Source organism: Amblyraja radiata, chromosome 3 (assembly GCF_010909765.2).
Source record: "Amblyraja radiata isolate CabotCenter1 chromosome 3, sAmbRad1.1.pri, whole genome shotgun sequence".
Classification (NCBI taxonomy): Eukaryota; Metazoa; Chordata; class Chondrichthyes; order Rajiformes; family Rajidae; genus Amblyraja; species Amblyraja radiata.
In genome coordinates, this window is record NC_045958.1 from 29,123,626 (window position 1) to 29,148,718 (window position 25,093).

General features: G+C 40.8%; 1 protein-coding gene across 11 annotated transcripts in view; it reads left to right on the plus strand.

Moving 5' to 3' along the window:
• Positions 1–15,485: 15,485 nt before the first annotated feature.
• The window catches only part of csnk1g3 (casein kinase 1 gamma 3), a 224,408-nt gene continuing 214,800 nt past the window's right edge, over positions 15,486–25,093 (plus strand). For 8 of the 11 annotated variants that reach the window (XM_033017512.1, XM_033017515.1, XM_033017517.1 and 5 more), the window contains exons 1-2: positions 15,487–15,675; positions 23,156–23,564. In XM_033017512.1, the coding sequence (XP_032873403.1) occupies positions 23,408–23,564 (157 nt within the window). In that variant the 5' untranslated portion in view covers positions 15,487–15,675; positions 23,156–23,407. Of the gene's footprint in view, positions 15,676–23,155; positions 23,565–25,093 lie in introns of all 11 variants that reach the window. The other 3 variants (XM_033017514.1, XM_033017513.1, XM_033017519.1) reach the window with 1 other exon arrangement.

A 25,093-nucleotide genomic window follows, 5' to 3' on the forward strand; every position in this document is an offset into this window, starting at 1 on the left:
CAGATGATTTTTACTACCCTTCCTTTCCGTTTTTGCCCCTTTTACATCTAGAGCTTTATCTTCACACATTCTGTCTCCTGTCACATTTTGACTTTCCGCTTCCCCACTGATACCCTGCTCTATTTCCTCTACCCCTGCCGTTATTACCCTCCTTGATACCTCCCCCCCGCTACTTAGTTTAAAGACCTCTCTACTGCCCTAGTTATATGATTTGCCAAGACCCCAGTCCCAGCACCGTTCAGGTGAAGTCCGTCCTTACAGAACAGATCCCCCCTGTCCCAGTACTGGTGCCAGTGGCCCAAGAAACCAAACCCATTATTCCCACACCAGTCTTTGAGCCACGCATTCAGCTTTTTAATTTTACGTACCCTCGCCGATTTGGCCCGTGGCTCAGGTAGCAATCCGGAGATCAGTACCCTCGAGGTTCTGCTTTTTAATTTATTCCCTAACTGCTCAAACTCCTTCAGCAGATCCTCCTTCCTCGTCCTTCCTATGTCATTGGTCCCCACATGGACCACGACCACTGGATCCTCCCCCTCCCACTGCAAATTTCTCTCCAGCATCGCAGAGATATCCTTAACCCTAGCACCGGGTAGGCAACACAGCCTTCGGGACATGTTCTGCTGGCCGCAGAGAACCTTATCTACCCCCCGAATAATACTATCCCCTATCACTACGGCATTTCTTCTAACTCCCCCCTCTTGAATGGCCTCCTGATCCACGGTGCTGCAGCCAGGTTGCTCATCCCTCCCACAGCCCCTGATCCCGTCCTTACATTGAGTAAGAGCCTCGGTCATGCTCGTCAGGGACAAGGGCTGTGGCTCCTGCCGCATCTCCTCCTGGTTCCCCCTACCTGCCTCGCTTATGGCCACACCTTCCTTTCCTTGCTCACTGCCTACTGAATTAGTTAAACTGGTCGGTGTGACCATCCCCTGGCACAAAACATCCAGGTAATACTCCCCCTCCCTGATGTACCGCAGCGTATGAAGTTGGGTCTCCAGCTCATCAATGCGGAGCTGGAGTTCCTCTAGCCTCAAACACTTACTGCAGCTGTAGGGATCTTCTACATCAATGGTGTCGACAAATTCCCACATCTCGCAGTATTGGCACATCTCCTGACCGCCCATCTTATATAAGTAATTAACTGGTCCTATTTAAGAATCCCCTACTGTATTGATACACCCCTTATTTATATAATCCTACCTCCTATAAATGGGAAAGTACTCACCCCAGCCGTAAATTACCTACTGGTTTGGCTGTCTAGTGGTAATTCCGTCCGCTCTTCCTGTCTGGTCCACTGCTCCCTTGCAGTGCGTGGCAAACCTCTTTGCCTCTGTTAGTCTCTGTTAGTCTCTCGAGCCGCGGCTCCGTCCGTCCTCCCTCGGCGACAGCACCTGTGGCGTTGTTGGCTTCGGGACATCTGAATTTCCCTGAGGGGATCAATAAAGTATTTTTTATTATTATTATTATTATTATTATTATTATTATTATTATTATTATTATTATTATTATTATTATTATTATTATTATTATTATTATTATTATCCAATATTATCTGACACATAGCTAAACCAATATTGACATTTCACCACGTATATCTTGTCCAGAAAATGCAGGTTAATTATCACCCCGTCAGTTTACTTGCAATCATTGACAAAATAATAGGCAATGTCATAAAGTGATACTCCATTAACCTGTTTTCAGAAACGGCCAAAGAACTGAATTCTGGATGCGAGATTAGTGTCCAGCATTCAACTTTTGTCGTAGTTTGGCATCAAGGAGCATTGGTAAAAAAAAAAAAATCAATAGGAATCAAGGTTTGGGAAATTTTATACGTCGGCCAAACATACCAGTCACAGACATCACTGCAGGAATTATTGAGTATATTGTAGCAGACATGTTTAAATAGCTTCTTGGATGACCTTTCTACTTTTACATATGGGAATTTTTTCTAATGATTGTACAGCAAATCTTTGGATAATAAAGCCTTCCTACAGCACCTTCTGGACCACATTTAGGCTTGTGCTGACAATAGGCAAGTGACTGTTATGCCAAACCAGTGCTAGAAAATGCTTATCTCAAATAAATGCAACTTTAGACTTTAGCGCTACAACGCTGAAACAGGCCCTTCGGTCCACTGAGTCTGCGCCGACTGGCGATCACACCGTACATTAACACTATCCAACACACCAGGGACAATTTTACAATTTTTACGAAGCCAATTAACTTACAAACCTGTACGTCTTTAGAGCGTGGGAGGAAACTGGAGTAATCGGAGAAAACCCATCTGGTCACAGGGAAAACGTACAATCTCCATACAGATAGCACCCATAGTCAGGTTTGAACCTGTTCCTGTGGGGCTGTAAGGCAGCAACTCTATCATTGCCCTACATCAAACTGACTCTAACCATACTACCTTATATTAAATGGCATTGCCATCACTACACTCACTAACGTTGAGAAACTTAACTAGATCAGTCACATAAATATTGTTGCTGCAAAAGGAGCCCCAAAGTTGTGAATTCTGGGTTTTCCTGACTCCTTAATATATTCTCCAGTTCACTGGATAAAAGCAGCCTGAAAAATATATCATCCACAGATAAAACAAATTGAAGATTGTCGCTCTATAGCACTCATTGCCTTCATTTCCAGCTGCTGAGTGTGTTGATGCACTTCAGCAACAAGTGAAGGCTTCGCTGGCAGAATCTCAGACTGTAATCACTGGAAAGACAAGAGCAGCAGGAATGGAAATGGCATAAGTTTCCCCCTCAAGTCATCATCCTGACATAGAAATGACATAGACCATTCCTTCATCAACATCTTGGACGTGGGAGTACTTCCACTTCAAGTACTATAGCCAATAGCCAATAGGTGCAGGAGTAGGCCATTCAACCCTTCGAGCCAGCAATGCCATTCAATGTGATCATGGCTGCTCATTCACAATCAGGACCCCGTTCCTGCCTTCTCCCCATATCCTCTGACTCCGCTATCTTCAAGAGCCCTATCTAGCTCTCTCTTGAAAGTATCCAGAGAACCGGCCTCCACTGCCCTCTGAGGCAGAGAATTCCACAGACTCACAACTCTCTGTGTGAAAAGGTGTTTCCTCATCTCCGTTCTAAATGGCTTACCCCTAATTCTTAAACTGTGGCACCTGGCTCTGGACTCCCCCAACATCAGGAACATGTTTCCTGCCTCTAGCGGGTCCAAATCCTTAATAATCTTATATGTTTCAATAAGCCCAGCCGCTCCATTATCTCAGCATATGACAGTCCCGCCATCCCGGGAATTAACCTTGTGAACCTACGCTGCACTCCCTTAACAGCAAGAATGTCCTTCCTCAAATTTGGAGATCAAAACTGCACACAATACTCCAGGTGTGATTTCACTAGGGTCCTGTACAACTGCAGAAGGACCTCTTTGCTCCTATACTCAACTCCTCTTGTTATAAAGGCCAACATGCCATTCACTTTCTTCACTGCCTGCTGTACCTGCATGCTTACTTCCATTGACTGATGAACAAGGCCCCCCAGATTCCATTGTACTTCCCCTTTTCCCAACATGACAACATTTAGATAATAATCTGCCTTCCTGTTTTTTGCTACCAAATTGGATAACCTCACACTTATCAGCATTAAACTGCATCTGCCCACTCACCCAACCTGTCCAAGTCAACCTGGATTCTCATAGCATCCTCCTCACAGTTCACACTGCCACCCAGCTTTGTGTTGTCTGCAAATTTGCTGATGTTACTTTGAATCCCTTCATCTAAATCATTGATGTATATTGTAAATAGCTGCGATCCCAGCACCAAGCCTTGCGGTACACCACTAGTCACTGCCTGCCATTCTCAAAGGGACCCGTTAATCCCTACTCTTTGTTTCCTGTCTGCCAACCAATTTTCTATAATAATAATAATAATAATAATTTTATTTATAGAGCACTTTAAAAACAATCATAGTTGCAACAAAGTGCTGTACATCACTAATCATTGACAAAAAAGTTAATACACACCAATAATAACAATTAAAAGATGGAGTAAGTAAAGATATTCAAAATAAAGAAATATTAAAAACACTAAAAACAGGTGCAAAGTCTCATGCATGGTCAAAAGCCAGGGAGTATAAATGTGTTTTAACACTGGCTTTGAAGATGGACAGTGAGGGGGCCTGTCTGACGTGCAACGGCAGAGCGTTCCAGAGTGCCGGAGCAGCAACAGAGAAGGCTCTATCCCCTCTGAGCTTCCGCTTAGACCTCGGTACCTCCAGCTGACCTGAGGGACCGGGCAGGAGCGTATGGGTGGAGCAGCTCAGAGAGGTAAGGCGGGGCGAGCCCATTCAGAGATTTAAAAACAAATAACAGAATTTTTAAATGAACTCGAGAGTGCACCGGCAGCCAGTGGAGGGAGGCAAGAATTGGTGTTATGTGCTCCCTCTTTCGAGTTCCAGTTAAAAGGCGAGCAGCAGCATTCTGAACCAACTGGAGACGAGCCAGTGAAGAACGAGCAACTCCAAAATAGAGTGCGTTACAGTAATCCAGCCTAGATGTAATAAAGGCATGGATTACTGTCTCAAAATGCTGCCGCTCGAGAATGGGCTTCACCTTTGCCAGCTTCCTTAAGTGAAAGAAGCTGGACTTAACCACCGCGCCTATTTAGTGATCTAACTTAAAGTCACTGTCCATCCTAAAACCCAGGTTCAAAACTGTCGGCTTCACATACCGTGACAATGGACCTAAATCAACAAATGGAGGTTCACGGCAGCCATTGGGATCAAATAAAATCACCTCTGTCTTCTTTTCATTAAATCCTAGAAAGTTTAGGGCCATCCAGGACTTAATGTCCTCAAGACAAGACAGAAGTGATTTTACAGAAAAGGCGTCTTCCTTCCTCAGCGGCAAATAAAGTTGGGTATCATCTGCATAACAATGGAAAGAGATGCCATGCTTTCTAAGGATGGAACCCAGAGGAAGTATGTATAGTGAGAAAAGCAGGGGCCCCAGAATCGAACCCTGTGGAACCCCATATGACAGGAGAGCGGAAGAGGATTCAAAACCAGCAAAGCTAACACACATGGTTCTGTCTGCCAGATAGGACCTGAACCATCCCAGGGCACTGCCGCAGATGCCCACTAACTGCTGTAGCCGAGATAATAAGATATTATGGTCCACTGTATCAAAGGCGGCAGATAAGTCCAGCAGGACAAGAACCACACAATCACCAGAATCATTAGCTAGGAGGATGTCATTAAAAACCCTTAGCAATGCTGACTCTGTGCTGTGCATAGTTTTAAACCCAGACTGGAAGACCTCCCGTATATTATGCCCGTCCAGGAATAGTTTTAGCTGAGCATAAACAACTTTCTCGAGTAATTTAGAAATAAAAGGCAATTTTGAGATGGGTCTAAAATTGGCCAGAACAGATTGATCCAGGCCAGGTTTCTTAAGTAGTGGTTGCACTACCGCATGTTTAAAACTCACGGGGACAACCCCAGAACACAAGCTGCTGTTGATAATGGTAACACTCCATGTCAGCACTCTACCCCCAATACCATGTGCTCTAATTTTGCCCACTAATCTCCTATGTGGGACCTTATCAAATGCTTTCTGAAAGTCCAGGTACACTACATCCACTGGCTCTCCTTGTCAATTTTCCTAGTTACATCTTCAAAAAATTCCGGAAGATTAGTCAAGCATGATTTCCCCTTCGTAAATCCATGCTGATTCGGACCAATCCTGTTACTACTATCCAAATGTGCCGCTACTTCCATCCAGCATCTTCCCCACCACCGATGTCAGGCTAACTGGTCTATAATTCCCTGTTTTCTTTCTCCCGCCGTTCTTAAAAATTGGGATAACATTAGCTACCCTCCAATCCACAGGAACTGATCCTGAATTTATAGAACATTGGAAAATGATCACCGATATGTCCACAATTTCTAGAGCCACTTCCTTAAGTACCCCGGGATGCAGACCATTAGGCCCTGGGGATTTATCAACCTTCAGACTCATCAGTCTACCCAGCACCATTTCCTGCCTAATGTGGATTTCCTTCAGTTCCTCTGTCACCCCAGATCCTCTGGCCACTAGTACATCAGGAAAATTGTTTGTGTCCTCCTTAGTGAAGACGGATCCAAAGTACGTATTCAACTCATCTGCCATTTCCTTGTTCCCCATAATAAATTCACCTTTTTCGGTCTTTAAGGGTCCAACTTTGGTCTTAACAATTTTTTTCCTCGTCACATACCTAAATAAGCTTTTACTATCCTGCTTTATATTCTTAGCTAGCTTACCTTCTTACCTCATCTTTTCTTCCCGTATTGTCTTTTTAGTTATCTTCTGTTGGTCTTGAAACATTACCCAATCCTCTTGCGTCCCGCTCATCTTTGCTACGGTGTACTTCTTCTCTTTTATTTTTATACTGTCCCTGACTTCTCTTGTCAGTCACGGTCGCCCCTTACTCCCCTTGGAATCTTTCCTCCTCTTTGGAATGAACTGATCCTGCACCTTCTGTATTATTCACAGAAATGCCTGCCATTGTTGTTCCACTTTCATCCCTGCTAGGGTATCTTTCCAGTCAACTTTGGCCACCTCGTCCCTCATGGTTCCATAGTCCCCTTTTTTCAACTGTAACACTTACACCTCCAATTTACCCTTCTCCCTCTCAAATTATAGATCATGTTATGGTCACTACCTACTAATGGCTCCTTAACCTCAAGTTCCCTTATCAAATCCAGTTCATTACACAACACTAAATCCAGAATTGCCTTCTCCCTGGTAGGCTCCAGTACAAACTGCTCCAAGAATCTATCATGGAGGCATTCCACAAACTCCCTTTCTTGGGGTCCAGTACCAACCTGATTTTCCCAGTCTACCTGCATGTTGAAATCTCCCATAACAACCGTAGCATTACCTTTACGACATGCCAATTTAAACTCCTGATTCAACTTGTACCCTATATCCAGGCTACTGTTTGGGGGCATGTAGATAAGTCCCATTAGGGTCTTTTTACCCTTACAATTCCTTAGTTATATCCAAACGGACCACATCTCCTTTTTCAATGTCATCCCTTACAAGGGACTGAGTTTCATTCCTCACCAACAGAGCTATCCCACCCCCTCTGCCCACCTGTGTCTTTTCGATAGGAGGTATACCCTTGAATATTCAGTTCCCAGCCCTGGCCCTTTTGCAGCCATGTCTCAGCAATTCCCACAACATCATACTTGCCAGTTTCTAACTGAGCCTCAAGGAATTCAAGAAAGCTGTTACGCAGTGACTTCTCAAGGGCATCCAAGGATCGGCAAGTACTGGCCTTGTCAGCAACATTCAATTGTTCTGTATGGAAAATAAAAAAAGGACTAAAATTAATATATTTTAAGTTTCATGTTATATATTGAACTATAGGCAAACCAAAATGATTGCAACAGAATAAAATGTGCAAATATGTTCATTCAAAAGATTCTTATGAGCAAAATGCATTGTGATAGTCAGTACAATGAACATGATGCCATTTTTTATTTTTTACTATTGTTATAGTCAGTACAATTATTCTGAAATAGTTTAATGTGTAAGGTTTGACTGAAATCAACAGGAGTGCAATGTTTTTGTAATTATCAGGTCAATGTATTTTCAGATATTAGAATACAGGGTTAACTGAAGGTAAAATATCAACTATATGCTGTTGTTTTCCACTGCTTTTTTTTAGCTTTGGAAGATACAACTCATAGTAGTTCATTTCAGCAGTGCAAATGTGAACTTATCTGTGTGGAGTTTACATGTTTTCCTTGTGACCGCTTGGGCTCCCTCGGGTGCTTCAGTTTTCTTCCAAAGACATGCAGGTTTGTTGGTTAATTGGCCCAAGTGTGTATGGAATGGATATGGAAGTGGGATAACATAGATGGTCAACATGAACCTGGGCTTAAGGGCCTGTTTCCATGCTATATTGCTCAATCAAATATTTATTTATGCAATTCAAGTTTCATATGTGAAAACCCATAATTGCTCACCTCCTCTCTGTGTATAATGATGATACTCATTTTGTTCATTCTTCATTGAACATCTACTGAACATCAAAGTGCAGTTATGATCTTAATGCAGTCAACCCCACGTCACGGGGTGGGGGTTGTGTTCGACCATAAGACCATGGAGCAGGCCATTCGGTCCATTGAGTCTGCTCCACCATTAGATCACGGCTGGTCTATTTTTCCCTCTCAACTCCATGCTCCCCATAACCTTTGACACTCTTATTGAGACTTACTGTTTTACGTCAAGAAGGGAGTTGAAAAAAACTTCTTTGGCTATGTATTTTGTTTTTTGTATAAATTTAATTTTTGGTAGTGATTTATGAATATACTTAGGGCAAATTTCCACAAACCAAATTGCTGTAACACGGGGGTTCGCTGTGTGTTGTACTTCATATGAATCAACAGCTTAAATACAAAAACATTCTTTAAGCAGTTAAATGGCTTGACATTAAATTTATGGCAATTAAAATTCAGTCATATACTTGGTGACTCTTGGTCAGATAATTATTTTTAAGTGGAGCCATATAAAGCAGATATAAAAAAATTAATGCAGAGCAATATAATTGTGATACATCAATATTAAATAATTTATATAATCTTTCATAAATTATTTAGTAAAGTTAGCAATATTGTACATTGTAATATTTCCATTATCTTGAAGTTAATTAGGCTTCATAATGGCCATATCTATTGATGTTTGTGTCTGTGTGTGCATGTTGGGACTGGATGAATAGTTTTTCATTTTCACAGTGAACCAATCAGAGGAATGGGGCTAACCCATGCTCCAATCAGTTCCCCAATTAACTGAAAGTTTCTGACAGTACAGAACTTTAATTGGAGACACAAGAGACTGAAGATGCTGGAATCTTTCGTGAAAAACAAACTTCTGGAGGATCTCAAAGTGCTGGAGTAACTCAGCGGGTCAAGCAGCATCTCTGGTGGGCATGAATAGACAAAGTTTTGAGTCGAGATCCTTCTTCAGAATGGTTGTTGAAGGGGAAAACACTTTGTGTTCACTACAAGATTCCAATATTTGCAGGTCCTTGTGTTAGTCCGAGGATCTCAGTGGGTCAGGTTATCGATATGCGGATGGAAATGAACAGCCAACATTTCAAGTTAGAGATCTAAAGAAAGATCCTGACCTGAAACGTTGACAATTCATTACTCTCCACGGATGGTGACTGACCTGCTGAACCCACCCCCTCAACATTTTTTTTCTGCTCACAGAACTTTAACCAGTTGTCACAAGTTTATTTGTAGTTTCTCCGTTCTCTTTGACTCAGTGATGTTGCAGATATTTGTAAAAATCAACACATAAAGCGGTCCAGTTTTAATTCCGACCGCCATGTATTAAAACCAACAAATTGCATCCGATTTTAATGTAGCATTTTACAATAACAGCAAAAGTTCGAACCAGTGACTAAATTCATGAAACTGCAGTGTCTTATGATATTTAGTGTAAACATTGTTGCAAAATATGTGCCATGAAATAATTTTGCAGCCAGATCCATTCATCCTCACCACTGATGCAAATTGTACAAAATATTTTTATCCAAGACACTAATCTGCTGTCTCCATCACTGTTGTAATGCAGGGAAAAAATAATAGTCAATTTACATACAGCTTGATTCAATAAATAACAATGCTGGCAGGTCAGCAGAATATTTCTCCCATTTCTGCTTTATTTCAGATCCCCAGCATTTAAAATACTCTATCTTATTTATTTTTAGTTGATCTAGTTCAACTTATCTTCTAGTTGTAGTCGCCTGAAGTTGGTTAATTCATCAAAATGATTTTTATGTTGACTTTCCATGTACAAAGGCAAGGAAGGCCAAAGTGACCTTTGGGTACAGTTACATATGTCTTTGACAAAAGCCAGAAAAAAATTTGAGTTTTGAATATTATATACATGGGCGATAAATAACAAAAGCGAGGAATTGATCTTGAATTTGTACCCGTTTTTTTTCTTCTGTCACAGCTGGTGCATGGTGTGCAATATTTGGAAAATTACTGGAATCATGAAAAGAGCATGGTAAAATTTCACAGTCACAAAACGAGGAATGCAAGGTTATGAGAACATTTACAATTTTTCATTCATTGTAATATCACTAATGAAGTACGAAACCAACAAGATTTATAATTATGACCATTTTTCATTTGGTAAGATTGTTTCCACTGGTGGTGAATCCACAACATGGGCACACTCGTGAGTATCACTGTTCGAAGATTTTCACTCTACTGTATCTCTCTGCCACCCCCCTCGGCAGCTTGACCAAATTGATGTCCAACTGATAAATCAATACCAAGACAAGAGCATGAACCTCCTTCAACCCACATCATCAAAACTGAAGACATCCAAGTCTGCTTCGAGCAAACCCCCACCGGGGGCGGCATGGTGGCGCAGTGGTAAGTTGCTGTTTTACAGCGAGTGCAGTGCCGGAGCCCCGGGTTCGATCCCGACGACGGGTGTTTGTACGGAGTTTGTACATTCTTCTTGTGACCGCGTGGGTTTTCCCCGAGAACCTGGTTTCCTCTCACACTCCAAAGACGTACAGATTTGTAGGTTCATTGGCTTTGTATAAGTGAAAAAGTTGTCCCTTGTGTGCGGGTATCGCTGGTCAGTGCGGACTCGGTGGGCTGAAGGGCCTGTTTCAGCACTATATCTCAAATTTCACAATCCAACACTGCAGCCTCCGAAAGCTTCCAGGCCATGAGCCAAGGTGAGTAATGACAGTGTGATGTTTGACTCTTAGCTAGGTTTTAATACAGAGATCCCAACCTTCCCAAGACAACTGATATCGGCCTCAATAATATTGCTGTATCTACCCTTCCCTCACCAACCCACTGCTGAAATATCTGTCCCTACTATTGTCATTGACATAAACTTCTGGAGTAACTCAGTGGGACAGGCAGCATCTCTGGAGAGTTCGAATGGGTGATGTTTCGGGTCGAGACCTTTCTTCAGACTGATGTCAGGGGAGAGGGGGATACATAGATAAGGAAGTGTAAGCTGTGAAAATAAGACAAAGGAAATGGAGATCATGGACAATTTAGAATAGATCACTGTTAGCTGGGAGAAGGGAGAACGTTCAAAGTAGACATACCTTGAGGAGATTTCGTAGTGGAGCAGACACAATGTGTAGGAAAGAACTGCAGATGCTGGTTTAAATCAAAGGTAGACACAAACAGATGTGCAGGTTTGTAGGATATTCGGGCTCAATAAATTGACCCAACGGTGTCGGTGTGTGGATGAGAAAGTTGGATAACATACAACTAAGATGAACGTGAGATCAATGGTTGGCATGGACACAACCAGCAAAAGAGCTTGATTCCATGCTATATATTTAAATGATTCATGAAGCATTATGTGGCAAATTATGGTAGAATCTGAAATAAGACTGTAATCTATTGTTATGTGCGCTAATGTCATTTGATCATATGTCACGTGATCTTTTTTCCCCATAAATCTTTTGACAGCCCTCCTTTTGATCCAAGATAGCAGAATCCTTTCCTTAAATTTCATATGGTTTCCAAGGGCAAGACAATTATAAATCTCCATCTTTACATGTCTGACACTTCCTGTCAGTTTCTACATCTTTGCCCCATGTTTCAATTTCCCATCAACTTCTAACCCTTTTCAGTGGAGGTTCACACTACCACTATTTCACGACTCCCTCTATTTCATGCCATTGGAAATCAATATTGTTGGACAGTTGGCGACATTGAACTGAATGTTGTTCCAGAATGGCATGCAAACCATGAGTTTTCTTAAAGTATTTCTAAAATTGTGAAAGCTTCAGTTCAGAAACCATATATTTTGGCCTAATCTCATTGTTACATGAAGTGACACAAAGTGCTGCTAATGCAGCAGATTGTGTGACAACACAAACAGAGCTTCAACCGTATGGCAGAATGATCAAACTTGACATGGTGTTAGAACTGAGAAGGTTTATGACTGATCAGTGCTGTTAATAGAACTTTACTAAAATAGTAAATGTTACTTGTGTGCATATAGTCCAGAATGAATTGAGAAAAGTCAGTCCTATAGAATGGAATTTTGGGTGCACAGAGTGTTTCATACCAATGACACATAAGTTAATTATAACAGTTCAGCTGTATGGGTCAGTGTTAAACTTGACCATATTTGGAGGGAGCTACATGTATTCCTTTACTATAATGGCTGGAATGCAGGCAAACTCAATATGTGCATGCTAATTACAATAGACAATAGATGCAGGAGTAGGCCATTCGGCCCTTCGAGCCAGCACTGCCATTCAATGTAATCATGGCTGATCATCCACAATCAGTACCCCGTTCCTGCCTTCTCCCCTTATCCCCTGACTTCGCTATCTTTAAGAGCCCTATCAAGTTCTCTCTTGAAAGCATCCATAGCAACGGCCTCCACCGCCCTCTGAGGCAGATAATTCCACAGAGCCACAGCTCTCTGTGTGAAAAAGTGTTTCCTCGTCTCCGTTCTAAATGCCTTACCCCTTATTCTTAAACTGTGGCCCCTGGTTCTGGACTCTTAATAATCTTATATGTTTCAATAAGATCCCCTCTCATCTCCCCTCTAACATTATCCCACTTTTTAAGGAAGGCGGGAGAGAGAAAACAGGGATTTATAGACCAGCTAGCCTGACATTGGTGGTGGGGAAAATGCTGGGGTCAATCATAAAAGATGAAACAGCGGCACATTTGGATAGCAATAACAGGATCGGTCCGAGTCAGCATGGATTTACGAAGGGGAAATCATGCTTGACTAATCTTCTGGAGTTTTTTGAGGATGTAACTAGGAAAATGGACAAGGGAGAGCCAGTGGATGTAGTGTACCTGGACTTTCAGGATGCATTTGATAAGATCCCACATAGGAGATTAGTGGGCAAAATTAAGGCACATGGTATGCAGGGTCACTTGGACAGGTTGGGTGAGTGGGCAGTTGCATGACAGATGCAGTTTCATATGGATGAATGTCAGGTTATCCACTTTGGTAGCAAAAATAGGAAGGCAAATTATTATAAATGGTGTCACGTTGGGAAAAGGGGAAGTACAATGGGATCTGGGGGGCCTTGTTCATCAGTCAATGAAAGTAAGCATGCAGGTACAGCAGGCAGTGAAGAAAGCGAATGGCATAATGGCCTTCATAACAAGCGTAGTTGAGTATTGGAGCAAAGAGGTCCTTCTGCAGTTGTACAGGACCCCTGTGAGACCACACCTGGAGTATTGTGTGCAGTTTTGGTCTCCAAATTTGAGGAAGGACATTCTTGCTGTTGAGGGAGTGCAGCGTAGGTTCACAAGGTTAATTCCCGGGATGGCGGGACTGTCATATGCTGAAAGAATAATCTGCCTTCCTATTTTTGCTACCAAGTGGATAACCTCACATTTATCCACATTAAACTGCATCTGCCATACATCTGCCCACTCACCCAATCTGTCCATGTCACCCTGCATTCTCATAGCATCCTCCTCACAGTTCACACTGCCACCCAGCTTTGTGTCATCTGCAAATTTGCTAATGTTACTTTGAATCCCTTCATCTAAATCATTGATGTATATTGTAAATAGCTGCGATCCCAGCACTGAGCCTTGCGGTACCCCACTAGTCACTGCCTGCCATTCTGAAAGGGACCAGTTAATCCCTACTCTATGTTTCCTGTTTGCCAACCAATTTTCTATCCGTCATCACTCTACCCCCAGTATCATGTGCCCTAATTTTGCCCACTAATCTCCTGTGAGACCTTATTAAATGCTTTCTGAAAGTCTAAGTACACTACATCCAATGGTTGTCCCTTGTCCATTTTCCTAGTTCCATCCTCAAAGAATTCCAGAAGATTAGTCGAGCATGATTTCCTCTTCGTAAATCCATGCTGACTCGGACCGATCCTGCTATCGAAATGTGCCGCTATTTCATCTTTTATGATTGACTCCTGCATCTTCCCCGCCACCGATGTCAGGCTAACTGGTCTATAATTCCTTGTTTTCTCTCTCCCGCCTTTCTTAAAAAGTGGGATAACATTAACTCATGTAAAACATCAAATTTTGGACTATTGATGGATAGTGCTGCATATGTTCACATCCCACACACTTGTTGGAGCTTGAATATCCAAGGAATATCCTAGTAGACATCTTTGGAACTGCGAAGGCTGCGGTGACACTATTACTACTATGTTGATTCTTGGGGTATTGGCAAGCATTCTGACGGTGCTGCACTGCAGTTAGTGCTACTATCTAACATTTCTGACAATGTGGATTTGATACCGATGTGGTATCTCTGATGTTCTCTTGACATTCTCCACATTCTCCTTTTGAGGTTTTAGAAAATATGGAATGTGTCAAAAATTAAACTATATAATGGCAAGAGTTAGCAGAAGCTGAACAAGGAGTTGTGAATGGCAAGATTCCCATATCTTGTCAAAAAATCATAAATTGTTTTGAACGGAAAATTAATTGAGGGCCGTTTGATAGAGAGTTTGAGGATGATGGGATTCGACTGAGCAACTCAAATAGGAAAATGTTTATTGGACAAAATGACCTGTTTGCTTGAAGGCATGCAACTGACTGCTCACTGCCGAGTCCCAAGTTCTTTTATGGATTATATTATTGCAAATGTTTCTTCAGCCCAGAACAATATATTTCCAATTGTTGGAAATTGTTTTTTATTCAGTACAATTTTGAACTTGATTGATGGCGCCTTAAAAAAACTTCCACATTACCTCTACCACGAGTCTGACAGAATATTCCTGAATTGAGTTTTGAAAGTCACAATGTTGGGTATCTCAGTATAAATTAATTTAAATATCCTGTGACTTTGATAGAGGAGGGAGAACAGGAACTTTCCTGATTTGTAGTTCAAAGCTATTACTGGATTGCAACTTTTTTTTGGAATGCAAGTATATTTGTTTGTTCAAGAAGGAACTGCAGATGCTGGAAAATCGAAGGTACACAAAAATGCTGGAGAAACTCAGCGGGTGCAGCAGCATCTATGGAGCGAAGGAAATAGGCGACGTTTCGGCCCGAAACCCTTCTTCAGACTGACAAGTATATTTGCATAGATGCTGCTGCACCCGCTGAGTTTCCCCAGCAATTTTGTGTACCTTCGATATTCCAGCATCTGCAGTTCCTTTTTGAACACAAGTATATTTGTTTGTTGACTTTCATGCAGCACTATTTTAGCTGGGAGAAAGTAATGAAGGCCCACGTTTATGAATGATCAATAATGGCTGCAATTTATTTTTGTGTTATTTGTTGCTATTTTCAGCAGCAGTTTGTCTGCACATTCTGTCTTGTTTTAAAAAAAGCACTAACTTTCCGTGCCACAACTGGCAGCACTCTGCAGCCAGTCCAATTGCCTGCTCTTTGTGTGTGTGTGTTGCCGGAGCTGCAGCTTGGGGTTGCTCTTTGCAGATTGGCGATCACACCGTCAATCAAGGGCTTTTACCCGGGGATTTCCGCTCTCTCGCTCTGTGACTCGGAACATTTTGTAACAAAAAAAAGCAACCGAGAATTGGTGTTGGCGGCTGCGCGGCCTCTGGTCAAAGCCAGCAGAGCACAGTTTCCATCTGTAGCTGCATTACCGCCTCCCTGCCCGGACTGAGAGAGAGAGACCAGGATTTTCTTAAACCCTCGCACTTCATAATCCAAACACCTGCAAAATAACCAGGTCTGTGCGCGTTTCTCTTTCATTTTATACCAACCTGGAAGTTAGTTTTTTTTTGGTGTATACCCGTGGGAGTACGCATGCACATTATATCCGAAGTGTTGGTCGTGTGTAGTTTTGGTCGTAGTTCCTCCTAGATGATGGGTATCACCGAATATAATCCAGTTTTAGGGTTTGATAGTGGCTGGGAATGTAGTGAAGAATGATCAAATTGTGTTTTTTTTTCCCCCTCCCTGACAATTTAATCTGTTATGGAGAGCAAACGGGAAATGCCATTTAATGTAATTTACAGTTTGTAGTGTTGTGACTTTAATTATTATTTAAGGCCCTCATTGGGAATGGGGACGTTGGACAACCCACCCCTCCCATTGGGATATGTTGTGTTGTGTGTGTCTCTGTTTTTCCGCAGCATTTGAAAACTAAAAGGCAGTTAAAAAAATGGTTGATTTATATCTTTGATCTGGTGTTTCAGAATGCTTTGTGGTTAGCATTCGTCTTCTTGCTTCATGCTGAGATAACCTCCTGGTCGCAGCCTTGGTCTCCTGCCTTGGAGCTTGTCACTGGTTTCTTGGGTTCAGCACAAACCTCTGTGAATTCAGAGAGATGGCTTACGTTTTATTATTGCAGAGTTCCCGGTGAGAAAACTACCCGGCTACGAAGAACACTGTTTTAATGAGTAAGCCTATGGATGACTCAGTTTACTGTCCAGTGACGTTAAAGTCGCAGTTTCCAACAGAATCGTCTGAACCTGTGATTTCACAATGTTTATAAATACAATTTCGGAAGCTATGTTGTATTTGGCGGAAGGGTTTATCACACTGCAGTCTTATTTAATCTTGAGTTGCAATTGTAGACTTGTTTGCACAGACCTTTCTCAATGAGGCTTGGAAGGATTCGCCAGTGTCCGTCCCCCCCCCCCCCCCCCCCCCCCCCCCCCCCCCATAATGTCTATGTATTCGCAGTTGCAATAATATGGACATTTATTTCACTAAGGCTGCGATTTTCATGTGTTACATTCAATGCATTTTTGAACCTGTTTTTTTGTTTGTTTTGCCTGGTCTAAGTTTGGTGGAACTGGTTGCACAAGTGAGGCATCCGGGTTGTGAAAGTGCAGGACAATGCAAACAGAAGATGCTTGGTCCGCTGCGAATTGTGATTTATTCCATTCAACAAGTGAATTGAGTTGCGAGGAACAAGGGGCCTGCACAATCGCATTTGATTGTGATCACTCCAGGCCTGCTCCTTGAATGTCACTGAGTTGTTGGCTAAGTGACCATGATCTTACTGGAAGGGTTTATAGGATAGTGAGTAAGATAAATTATCATTTTACAATATCTCCTGTCTATCAATTGTTTCTTTTTTAATATATGCTGCAGCAGTAATGCAGGTCAGAATCGACACACTCGATTATTTCTTACGATCCTGTACCGTGGGCACATTCAGGCAGAATGGTAAAGCTTACTACACTCACAGATGTGAAGTGGTTGTGAGGTGATGCAGGACCAGCTGTTAAAGTCCATGTGCAGGCCGTCTTCGTGACCTGTGTTGGTTGTGAACCAAAGAAGCAGCCAGCTTCTTCCTGTATTATCCCCCCCAAGCAGTGTATGGTGCAAGGGTAGGTCATAAACTGGTAAACAAAAGACTGCCATCATTGAGTATTGCACTTTCTGTCTCATTAATTCGGGAGGTAGAAAACATTGAGCTTGTTGACAAATAATTTGCCGCAGATAACTAATGCACACATCCGAGATGTGCTTCTAAGTTTTCTGATGATGCACTGTGAAATGGGGAACTAAATGACCCCGTAATGATAATAGAGTGACTATAGACACAAAATGCTGGAATAACTCAGCGGGTCTGGCAGCATCTCCGGAGAAAAGGAATAGGTGAGATTTTGGGTCGAAACTCTTCAGTCGAAACTAGCATCTGCATTTCCTTCCTGCACATGAGAATAGAGTGAGTGGGCGTGAAGCACCAGGTCCATTATGGGGGAAATGTGAAGCTGTATGTTTTATAAAAAGAGGTGAGAAAACTTGGTTTAAATAGGGAAACCCTTTATGTTACTTTTCCGACGGACCTGACGACCTGTACACGGAGCACAGAAAATTAACAAGTAAATACAAGATGTTTAAGAAGGAACTGCAGATGCTGGAAAATAGAAGGTAGACAAAAGTGCTGAAGAAGGGTCTCGACCCGAAACGTCGCCTATTTCCTTCGCTCCATAGATGCTGCCTCACCCGATGAGTTTCTCCAGCACTTTTGTCTAAGTAAATACAGGAAGTGATTGGAAAGACAAATGGCCTTTATTGCTGGTGTTTATTGCAGGCAAATTGGAGCAATGGCTCAGGAAATCTAAGTTGCACAAGGCACAGGAATCACATCTGCAGTGCAATGCACTTTTAGTGTCTGCAAGAGAACAAGTATGTCTGAAAAAGAAAGCCTTGAGTAGAATGGACCTGCAGACTGTGGAGTTTACAAGAATGAGAGGTTATGTCATAAAATAATTTTTGTCTCTTTAGGGGAGTTGCATAAAAATACATGTTGAGATTCTGATGCCGCTGAAGAACTTAAAATTGGGAAGCATTGAATTAGGAAATTGTCCAAGTCATTTTAGAACTGAAATGAAGCAGGCTTTCTTTTAAGTGTAGGATAATTAAACTTTGGAATTCTGTACCTTGGAAGGTTGCGGAAGCACCATTACTGGGGCACGTTGAAGTCGGAAAATTACAATTGTAATTTAAAGAGAAAATGGTGGTGAATTGGCCATGGTTTTTTTTTAATGGTAGAGCAGACTTATTTATTCTGTTTATTTGTCCATAATGTACTGAGCTTTTACCCCAAATTAAAGGCATTTTTACACAAATGTCCATCCTGAATATATTTTAAAGTACTTTTATGCTTCTGTATTTGTCAACTTTACTATTATGTTTAAACCTTTTGTTTATGGAGCATTTATCGGTATTGTAAACTTGGGCCAGGGTCTTCTGGTTGAATTATTTATCATTAAGCTTCTGCTACACAAGGGAGGATTATTGTGTTTTTTTAAATTTTCTAACCTCCTTGCCCTTCTGAGATAGATGACTGACTTTTTTTTATTGGAGTAATGTTTGTTGAAACCCTACATATGTGTTAAGCAGTTAATTCCAAACAGTGTGCAGAGTAAATTAAGCTGTTGTCTTTTGAGTTTGATCGTTTTTCCCTGAAGAAGGGATCTGTGTTGAGGCATTGCAGGCAGAAATTTGACTTTCAGCCCTGTTTCATGGGATGATTGACAATACTGTATTTTGGTTTATGTAACATGTAACACCATTGACGTTGGGTTAATTTGCTTACAACATTAAAAGGGTTGTGGCCTTTTAACTGTATCGGTTCTGGATTTGTTTTGCATACCTGTAAGTACTGATGGATTTAATACAAAATAAGTGATGAGCAGTATGGTGTAAAAGATTAAAATTTTAAATTTAAGCTGCAGTAAAACTGCTGTTCTAAAGCAATGGATTGGTAAATTGAGTTTTTAAAGTTTTGCTTTTGTAAAGGCTGTAGCCTCCCATCTCTTTTTTTGCTCCTGTACTTAACCATACTTGGCTGCAATTAATGGGTGTTGGCTCCCAAGCTGTAAAAGTATCACTTTACACTTGGTTTTCCTTTTTCCTCCCCTGAATACATTGAATCGCACTGGGAAATCATTTTGCCAATGCAGATGATATTTTGAGATCAGTATTTCTCAGTGGTCTTGGATGATGTATATCTGTGGACATTTGAAACAAGGATGCTTGCAGATCCATGCCCTTTGTTGTTTCTGTGAATTTGCCAGACACTTGTTAGTTTTTCTGGAAGAGATAAATCCATCCAGTAAGATGGATCAGAGCATTCGCAACCAAGTTCTTATGTTGAGACATTTGCTTTGTCTTCAAATGGGAATTTTCCAATTCAGACAGGGCATTGACAAGATAAATTGGTTATATTCATTATGATTTTTTTTCCTTCATTCATCACGCAGTTGTGCGTTAAATTTTGAAGACAAATGCCATCTTGCTACCATTTGCCCTTTGATAATAGGATTCTTATTACTTCACCTTGTATTTGAGGAATTAAAATCCAATTCTACACTTTTTCTTTGTTCTACTTATTCAGATAGCTTTTTTCAAAGTATAAAACGCCTGTGACAAAGCTTAAAAACATATTGACCAACTTTCCTCCTTCAAAACACAAATTAAATCTGATGTTCATAGATTCCAATTAATCTAATTTACTGAGCAGTGATGGAGGCACAAGGGCAGAGGCTGTTGTATAGTGGCCACCTGTGGTTGCACTGATGCATTTGATTTTGTGCTGATTGATGTGTGAGAGAGTTAGTTTTTGGCAGGTATCGAAACTGTGGAAAAACTTTGTGGCAGGCAATTGAACACTGGTGAAGAGGAAGTAAATGTGGAGCTACAGCTATATATACAGTTAAGATCAAATTAAATAAGAGGGATCCACAGTGACTGGCCTTTTTTAAAAACTGGCAATAGTCGCTGCTCCTCCTCCTCCTCCCTTCACTTCTGATCCATGTGTGTTTTTTTGGCTTGTGAGTTATTTGTAGTTTGCATCTAATTTTTAATACTTAATTCCGTGCCAGGTTGAATAAAAAAAACTTGAATCCCATGTAGTTCTAATTTCCGTTTTAATTTTACTCTTAATTACTCTCAATGTGCTCTATTGAATTGGCTGATTTGCATTTGACAATGGGAAGTGAATAAAATCCAGTAGCAGCTGTGGATTGTGCACCTTGTTGGGTTTGCGCGTTATGGGAAGATTAAGATACGTTATGGATTGTTGAGAAATGGAAGAATGCTCAAGCTGTTGCAATGTCAGCATGGGAAATTATCTTGGGACTTAAGTGCAAGAGATGCTTGTCTCGAGCTGTGAAGATTTTTTCCTTTCGTGAGGAGCGACCACTATTCAGATGGGGAAGGAAGCTCTGAAAGAAAAATGCAAATTTCCTGACAGCAGATCAGGGTAACCAAGGACAAATATTGTATTGAGCTTCATTTTTGTTCGGTAGTTCTCCATTTCAACTGAACCCATGTCTGTGTACCCACTAAGCAGAAATGATTAGAATTGCAACAATATTTTGATCCTATCAAGTCTGTTTACTCAGTAGTTTGTAAGGTTTTAGTTCCTATCGTTCAGTTTATTTACAATTAGAATATGCTTTTGAAACTGCTGTTTTGGGAGCCATATCATGTAATTCAAAATTGAAAAAGATCAATGCGATAGTGGCGCAGTGATAGAGGTTTTTCCTTACAGCGCCAGAGACGCACATGTTTGATTCTAACTATGGGTGCCGTCTGTACAGAGGTTGTCCATTCTCTCTGGGTTGTCTGGTTCCCTCCCACATTCCAAAGACGTATAGGTTTGGAGGTTAATTGGTTATGGTAAAGATTGTAAATTGTCCCTTGTGTGTAGGATAGTGTTAGTGCAGTGTAGACGCAAACTCGGTGGGCCGAAGGGCCTGTACCTGCACTGTATCTCTTAACTAAACTTTTATTATGGTGTATGGGAATATTAGACAGTTGTAGGTTCTCCCTAAGGAAATGCATCTCTTCAGAGTGAAGCACCTTGTTTAAGGTGCTCTTGAGATAGGTATTCTGATGGATTTTGGATGATTATGTTAATTTTAATCAGCAGTAGCCTATCCTCCACATTATTTGACCATTCAGAGAACTTTGGAAAGGTTCATAAACAGAGCATTGTTTCTGAAAAACATTTTTAATTTACCAAAAATATGCAGTAGTGTAGTTTTTGAATGTCGTTTAAATATTCTAGAAGATGTTTTCTTTTCAAATTGTTTGTGTGAAATGTATTCATCAGTTTTTAATTTTGGAAGTATTTAGCCAGTGACAGTCAGCTGGATTACCTTTGCCATCGATGTGTACAGATATGTTTCACAACTTTACTCTTGAAAGGATTTGCATTGATTTTTAAAGTAGTTTTCCTAATTAGCAGGTATTCAGCGTGTAGAAAAGGAAAAGTAGAGTGGCGTAGTGGTAGAGCTACTGCTTTACAGCACCAGAGACCCGGGTTCGATCATGACTACAGGTGCTTGGCTGTATGGAGTTTGTACGCTCTACCCGTGACCTGCACGGGTTTGCTCTGAGATCTACGGTTTCCTCGTACAGGTTTGTAGGTTAACAGGCTTGGTATAATTGTAAAATTGTCCCTAGCGTATGTAGGATAGTGTTAATGTGTAGAGATCGCTGGTCGTTGCGGACTCGGTGGGCCGAAGGGCTTGTTATCGCGCTGTATCTCTGAACTTAACTACTTTTTGTGGATGTACAGCATTTTGTTCATAAGTTATTGCAAGTAACCAGTTAGATTCACTGATTTCTACTGACCGTTGGATATGTTGGGAGGGTGTGATTGAAAATTACCATAAAATGCATCTGTTAATTTTTTACTTTTTACTTTATGTTTGTCTCCGAAAGGTCTGGTGCTTCACTCGTATGGACAATCTTTGTTTGTGGATCTGGACGGTGGCAAATGCATCTTTAGTCATTTTTAGCAGATTTTTTTATTTTAAGAAAGCAGCATGTCCAAGTCTGATCTATCTCGACATGGTGTCTGCATGATTCGCAGTAAAATTTATCGTCAGCCCTTCACGAGCAGTAAAGAGTTGCTGGACGCAAAAAGCTGCAATAATTCAGCAGATCAGACAGCATCTCTGGAGAGAAGGAATAAGTGATGTTTTGCCATCTATTTCTTTTCTCGTGAGATGCTGTCTAACCCGCTGAGTTACTCCATTTTTTTGTGTCCATCTTTGGTCTAAACCAGCAGCTGCAGTTCCTTCCCACACAGGAAAGAGTTGTTCTTGTCCTTCCCAATCCCCTTTTGGAGTTACTGCCAACTGTTGCCGTGTCACTGCGTCTGTAGCCCGAGAGTATCATCATGAGTTTCGAACTGAAACTGGTCTGCATGCGACATTTGTGCCATTGGACTTAATGCATTCACCAACCTCACTGGGCAGATATAACAAGTACAACACAACAATACTGTACCTCACCTGCTGCATTGTTTACAACGTAACATTCACTGAAGTGAAGCTCAAGAAGGCTTGTCCTGTAAAGTTGACATATGCTTGTTAATATGTTTGTAAAGAATAGAAAACTTAGTTTTAAAACCCAAAATAGATTGCATGTAAAAGTATGTTTTCAGACTTTTGATGTGTGAATGGCTTTGCTTTGGAGAGAACATCTGTTACTCAAATCGGTTAACTTGGGATTCTTATTGGTGTATAGAATGACATGTTCTCATCGTACAGCTCAAATGCCATATAAAATTGATCTTTGGAAATTTGTGATTCCATTTTTTTTCTTGGGGAAAGTAACTTGTGCTTCACCGGTACTAAGGAACTAATGGTGCAGATCTTCATGACTTGAGTATCACTAGGTCAGATAACAAAACGACAGAAGCAAATGATTGATTCTTTTTTATTTTGCAGGTCCACAGCAACTGTGCGCCGTTAATTGGAACAATCATCTTGTGCAAATGGTGGAATTTGTTCATTATTGTTGTCGATACCAGGGAAGATTTTGCAAATGGGATGAATAATTTTTGAATACTCTGCCAGCGATTGAACAAGCTGAGCTGGTTTGCTGATTTTATTGCGGATGATGCTTCTGCTGTGGAACTCTACAATCTGAAATTGCATAACCGAGTATATACAGAAAACTGCCATAGGTTGGAACTCGTTATGGAGAAAACTAAAGATAAAGATAAAATTGATGAAAGATCTAGAATGACAAGGAGTGGTGGACGAAGTGCCCATAATTCTGGTGTTTTAATGGTTGGACCCAACTTCAGGGTTGGAAAAAAAATAGGATGTGGCAATTTTGGAGAACTTAGATTAGGTAAGAACGCTTAAATTACCTATTTATTACTGAAAATTGTGTACATTTTTCACATTTATTAAATTATTTCATTTATTTTCTGTTTTCCAAAGGACCCACATTGGTTTTATTTAATAAAATTTGGAGCATTGTAATATTACAAAAAATTGGGAAAATTTTAGAATTGGTCAGATTATGATTGTCCTTTTTTGACTTAAAAAATACATGACGATGTTTTCTACATTCATAAAATGTTTCATTGCCAACCCAGTCTGAACAATGTTGTTTAAAATGTTAAACTTTCAAAAATCCATTGTAGAATTGGACATGGGGGGTGAATTAAAAGAAAATTCTGTGTAATTAGATTTGTACAATGTTTTCAGATTTTTTTTTTCCACATTATCTGTTGACTGATTAATATCACCCAGGCCACTAGATTGAATTCTATTATTGTTGTTTTGAAAGACAATATGCCATGAGAGAGTATCCATCCAGCTGAGAGGACACACTGGATGTCATTTTTCATCAGTGTAACGTTCTCTCTCTGTCCTAGTTTGGAGTATCAACCTCGACATTGTACTCTTATTTCAGGGCTAGGAATTGAACATGCAATCCACAGACATCACATTATGCGATGGTGCTTCTATTGAACTAAAGTTGAAAAGTGTATCATTTGAGTCGACAGAGACCTAGTGTTTTGGCACTGTTCAAGTTCAAACACCCCATTTCTTTTTGCAACTTATTACATGTTGGTTTGTCCTGAGAGGGTTTGACGTGTGTAAATTGCTGTACTTACTGCTGTTAACTTTATTGGTTGGTAAACCGTCAGTAGCGACACCAGGATTTTTAAATTCCTCTGGCAGTTAAATGCAAATTCTCAGTAACATTGTTAAATATTAACCTGGCAAATTACTCGTCTGGTTGTCATGAGGGAGATTATAAACTATTATGACAAACTAACAAGAAATATGTAGACTGCTAATACGTTTTTGTGTTATTAAAGGAATATAAAGGATGAGAGAAATAATTGAAGAGCAGGGAACTGGCAGAATTAAATAAATGTATTTTTATGGTAGACTGCCACCAACATCCCAGTTGTTAGACCCAGTTACTATGCCTAATATTAATGAACTAAGTTCCATGGACACAAGGGCTTGCATCCTCGTATCTTAGAAAAAGTAATTGTGCATTTGCAGTAATTTTTCAAAATATCCTGAAGAGCTGGTGAAGTATGAAAGATGGGAAAACTGCGTAACTGCGAAAAGTGCGTAATTATAAGCTGGTTAGCCTAACATCTATTAACGGCAAACTTTATTTCAGCGGAAAGTCATAACCTGATGAAGCAGAGTCACCATGGTTTTAAGATGGGGAAAATCATGCCCGACTAATTCATTGGAGATCCTTTAAGGAAGTATGAACTGGAGTGGATAGCGAGGGATCAGTGTAATGTATTTGATTTTTCAAAGGTAGTTCAAAGTGATTCACAGTTACTTTGTACGATAACTGATCCTGGTGTTAATATATTAGTATGACCATAGGATTGGATAGTG